A 5,022-nucleotide genomic window follows, 5' to 3' on the forward strand; every position below is an offset into this window, starting at 1 on the left:
TAAGGCAGAGGACACTATAGGTAATTCCATCTTCACCTGGTGCGAAAGTCCCATTAATCATGAGGGCTATGTATTGTTGTTGTTCCCTCTTTACATAGACATAACGAGAGGATGTCCATTTCCCCTGCACCATGTCTAGCGGGCCTTCCTCTTGGAGGGGCGGCAGCTGGCTGACCTCCCTCATCCACTTGATTTTATCAGCTGTAGACGTGTCCTCCGGAAAGGCCAGTCTAATGTACTTTTCCTTTGGGGCGATGGGTTCACGTTGTTTAGTCGTTACTCCAGTTGCATTACTGGTCATGTTGCTGGTGTGGTGTTGCGATGTGGTCTTCACTGTCTTCCTCCTCTTCTGAACGAGTTGGAATCCCTCGTCATCCACATCGGGGTCCACAGGCGAATCCACACCGTTCATTTCCCTATGTTCAGTGGAATCAATCCCTCCCATGGGGTGGGGGGATGAGGGGGTGGTAGATGGCAATGCGGGGGCCCCGAGCACGTCCCCCTCCCCCTCCATGATGGGACAGCGAGGAGAGCGAGGAGGTGGTTGTCCACTTCTACGGTGATTAATTCCCTGCGGTTGGGCGCGGGGAGGGTGCGAGCGCCAGGTCAAGTGCTGTCACACATACACTCACCAGGGCTGGTCAACGGTCGTCCGTACAGCACCCTGTTACCCTGGCACTACACTCAGTATTCGTAACTTTTACTAAACACTGTGGCACTTGGTCGATGGTGAGCAACTCCGCAGAGAACATGAGAATCAGCTGTCAGGAAGGACCAGATCGAAGACCGTCTACAGGATATGGTGTTAGGGTGACGACAAGAAGCGTAGTAAAGTATTGTTTTGTTAATAATATGTGTTCATAACGTTTTCACATGGGGACAGTACTGTAACCTGACATTCGTTTGTTCAATTGTTATATAATATTCATCAGATGTACACTTAAGGCAATTGTCTTTCCACAAAATTTGACAGAATTTTCCCAATATAACTGGGATGATAAAGGTTAAATGTTGTGTCGATTCAAGGTCATTTTTAAAGCAATATAGTGGCTATGCCGTATAATAGACATTAATATCTATCAATGCTTGGTATTTGAGCCCAATAAGTGCCCCAAATGCCGAAAAAAAAAAAAATTCAGACCATAGCAAAGAATAGTCGGAGCTTTAACCAAAATATAGTGGAACTAAATATTCTCTCAAAAATGGATGGTAAGTTTAGTTTTAATCTCATATTCATTATCCTTGCTGTTCTCAGTGCGCGAAGAGTAATCCTGATAGCTTCATTTTGCACTACCTCCATGCTATATATTTTTGATTCCTTTCACTGGAACAAGTTCAATGCATGGTAGTCTACAACTGATCTTATAAAAGCCAAGTAAAACAGTCTAACGAGCTTATCACTGATGTCATGCACAGACAGCACAAGCTGTTTCTTTCCTGCAATATCTAGCTACATGGCTGTAACCCTGGCACTTGTAACAGACCACAACCTCTGATCTCCTTGGTCAAATAGACCGTTGCTCTATGTCTTTTAAGTTGTAACAAAAACAGAAATAAGAAGTGCAAAACAAGTGAATGATGAGGGGTGAAGCACTGAGATAGAGAGTACTGAAGATGACGATGACACGATATGGATGATATGATTACAGTGATATTATTGTGGAACCGAATCAAGTGTACAAGTTTTTCATCAGTTGGGAAATTGAATGTCGTGACAACCAGCTCTGACTTTCCAAAGTGGGAAGGGACGAAGGGAGAGTATAGGTTAAAACAGTATATGTATGTGAAACAAATGGGTGATAAATAGGATGATACAAAACAAAACCATGAAAGTGAAGTATAGACAAAACAAAACTTGGTAGACAAAAGAAAATATGAAAATCAAAGTACATTGTGGTTTAAGGTAAACACACGGTAGTCAAATCAACTCTTTATTACAGGGGGTGTGTTGCGGTCAGAGTCCAGCCGATGAGTGTGTGTCACTCCTTGATTCCGCGGCTTAAATGGGCCAGGCACGATGTTTACTCGCTGGTCAGGTCAGGAGAGCTAAGCGGTGATTGGCGGTAATCGGCGGGGACCTAAGTCGCCAAACGGATTAGGTCAGGTCCTACGGTGTGCCAATGCTTGTCGCGAGTTGGTCACCACAGCACTTCCCTTTCCAGTGTAGCGGTCGCGAAACGAACCCTCGAAACCGTGCACGGTTCTTGGAGGTGTGCAGGTTTCGCACGGTCGATGCAGACGATGTCCTCCCCTCGGGGACGCCGAATGGTGATGGTCTTACCGTCCCGCTTGACGACAGGAAAAGGTCCCTCGTAGGGCGGGCACAGAGGTGGCTTGGTGGGTCGCCTGATGAAGATGTGTGAGCAGTCGTGAAGGTCGCGTGGTAAGTATATATCTCGCTGCCGTGAAGGTCGTGTAGGACGAGAGCGGATGCGGGCCATGCGGTTGCGGAGCTGCTTTCCGAAAGCTCCCGGGTCCTGACTTCCGGAGCTAACTACGAAGTCGGCAGGGAGGGCTATGGTGGTTCCGTAAACCATCTCAGCTGCGGTGCATTGAAGGTCCTGCTTGAAAGAGGTCTGTATGTGCAGGAGCGCCAAGGGTAACTGGTCCACCCATTGACGCGTGGAGGATGAAGCTGTGAGAGCCTCCTTCAACTGGCGATGTAGGCGCTCTAACATGCCGTTAGCACTGGGATGGTATGCCGTGGTCTGGATGCGCTTCGTGCCGAGAAGAATCATCAGTTGCCTCCAGAGCTCGGACTCGAACCGAGACCCGCGATCGGTCGAGTTCCGTAGCGCGATATCCAAGAGCTGATGAAGGTCTTGGCAATGGTGGCGGCGGTGATATTCTGGATGGGGGTGGCTTCAGGCCACCTAAGAAACCGGTCAATCATCGTCAGGACGTAACTGTAACCCTGGTCGGCTGGGAGAGGGCCAACCACGTCCAGTTGTACGTGTTCGAAGCGGCCGTCTGGTACCAGGAACACCTGCGGGGGAGCCTTAGTATGTCGGTAACCTTACTGCGCTGGCACTCGACGCAGGTGCGGCTCCATTCCAAGACGTCTCTATTGATGCCCGGCCAGACAACTTTGCTGCGGATGATATCCTGGGTTGCACGTATTCGCCGATGGGCATGGTAAGCTTCGAAAAACTGCCGGCGGAGTGATGGGGGAATGTAAGGACGAGGTGTCGCAGAGGATGGTGTCCTGCGAGTTCTGTAGTTGTACTTGCTCCAGCTGAAGAGAGTTATCTCCATCGATAATTCTGGGAAGGGGAGTGTCATGGAGTGCTCACCTATACATTAATGGGAGAACTGTTGGCGGCCTCCAGCGTGCGAGATCCTGTCCTTGTGGGATGCAGGGATAAGGCTGACATCAGCACCTGTGTCTACCAGGAACCGTAGGTGAGAGTTGGTGTCACGGACGTAGAGCAGGCGCCGTCTGGGGCCGCGAGAAACCGGCGCTATTAGTTCCCGCGGTGCCCGTTTCCCGGCCAGGAGCAAGGGGGGTCGCACCGACGCGCCCGGGTGCCGTATCTGGAGTGATAGAAACAATAGCTACCTGGAGTCGGGGAGCGGCGGCGATTGTAGTTTTGATGGTGCTGAGGCGCGTAGTCTCGTCCGCTGTCGCAGTAGGCAAGTGGCGATGCAGGGCTGCGATGGCGGGACCTGGGACGCGGTGAAGGCTCGCGGGCTGTGAGCCGTCGAACGGCGGTTGTGAGTTCGGCGACCTGCGTAGCGAGGGTCTCCAGGGTTAAAGACGGTGTTGTGGACACGGATGAGGCTTGTGGGCTGGTTTGTATTGCGAGGATTTCGTCTGCTTTCAAGGCTAGTTGCTCGATGGGGAGTTCTGAGGCTAAAAGGACGGTCTGAACTGCTGCCGGCAGACGTTGGAGGAACATCGAGCGCAGAATATCGGGAGGCAGGTGTGTATCGAGGGTGCGTTGCATGTGTCGTAGTATTTCTGAGGGCATACGGCCATCCGGTGACATGAAGACGCTGTAGGATTGCTGCCTTGAGGAGTTCATAAGAATTGTACTCGGGGTTGTTGATGAGGTCGCCGACGGAGAGTAGGAGTTCCGGTGAGAGATTTGTCACCAGTATCCGATATTTAGTTAGTGGAGAGGTGACGTGGCGAAGGAGGAGCCTGCAGAAACCAATCCGGAAGGAAGGCGATGGTGCAGGTAGGCAGTGGCTTCAAAGTAGTTGACAGGCTCATGGTTTTAATAGACTCTTAACTCCGGAGGTCACCAGTGTGGTTTAAGGTAAACACACGATAGTCAAATTAACTCTTTATTACAGCGGGTGTGTTGCGGTCAGAGTCCAGCCGATGCGTGTGTGTCACTCCTTCTTCTTTATGGTTTCCGAAGTTCTAGCTTCGCCCGGGCCTTCTAAATATGGCCCGGCCTGTGTCAGCTTTTTACGGCTGTCTCATTGAGTTGTCTGACACTCGGTGCTTACAGTGGCGGCTGTTGTGGGCGGTCCCTATCTCAGGAATTGTGTATGGTCACAATTTTCTAGGTAGTGGACTAGTGTGGCGTTCGGCTCGCCGCAGTGCTTGCAGCACCTTTCATCGCGTTCGATTGTTGGGATAATTTGCCATGCACAGTGGTAACCTAGGCGCATTCTGTGAAGAATGACTTCGGTACCTCTGTTGCTACTTCAGAGAGTGCCAGTGGTTCATAGCCTGTGGGGTCTGAGTACCAGCTGGCCGAGGGGGAAGTTCTAGTTTCCTCTCTGTGGAGCTGCCGTAGGAAGGTACGACCGACCAAGGCACACTTCTCCACAAGTAATTTTCGGCTCGGTTTTATCGTCATGGGATTTGGGGGCATACCCCTGCCAGCGACGGCTAGTCTGTCAACAAGCTCGTTCCCTCTGATGCCGATGTGGCTTGGGACCCAGTTGATGATAATTCTTCTACCCTGAGCAAGAATTCTCTGTGCCATTGTGAAAATCGTGGTCAGTAGGTACATGTTGTCTGTGGGTGAACTGTGCTGAAGACAGTCAATGGCTGCCCTGGAGTCT

The 5,022-nt window shown here is 50.8% G+C and overlaps 1 protein-coding gene across 1 annotated transcript; it reads right to left on the reverse strand.

The window, feature by feature from the left end:
• Window positions 1-2,021: 2,021 nt before the first annotated feature.
• Window positions 2,022-2,738, reverse strand: LOC125033229. The gene is made up of 2 exons (XM_047624612.1): window positions 2,184-2,738; window positions 2,022-2,078 (listed from the first exon to the last, which is right to left on the reverse strand). The coding sequence occupies exons 1-2, from the start codon at window positions 2,736-2,738 to the stop codon at window positions 2,022-2,024; spliced, it is 612 nt and encodes a 203-aa protein (XP_047480568.1).
• Window positions 2,739-5,022: the final 2,284 nt, after the last annotated feature.

Source organism: Penaeus chinensis, chromosome 16 (assembly GCF_019202785.1).
Source record: "Penaeus chinensis breed Huanghai No. 1 chromosome 16, ASM1920278v2, whole genome shotgun sequence".
NCBI classification, from domain to species: Eukaryota; Metazoa; Arthropoda; class Malacostraca; order Decapoda; family Penaeidae; genus Penaeus; species Penaeus chinensis.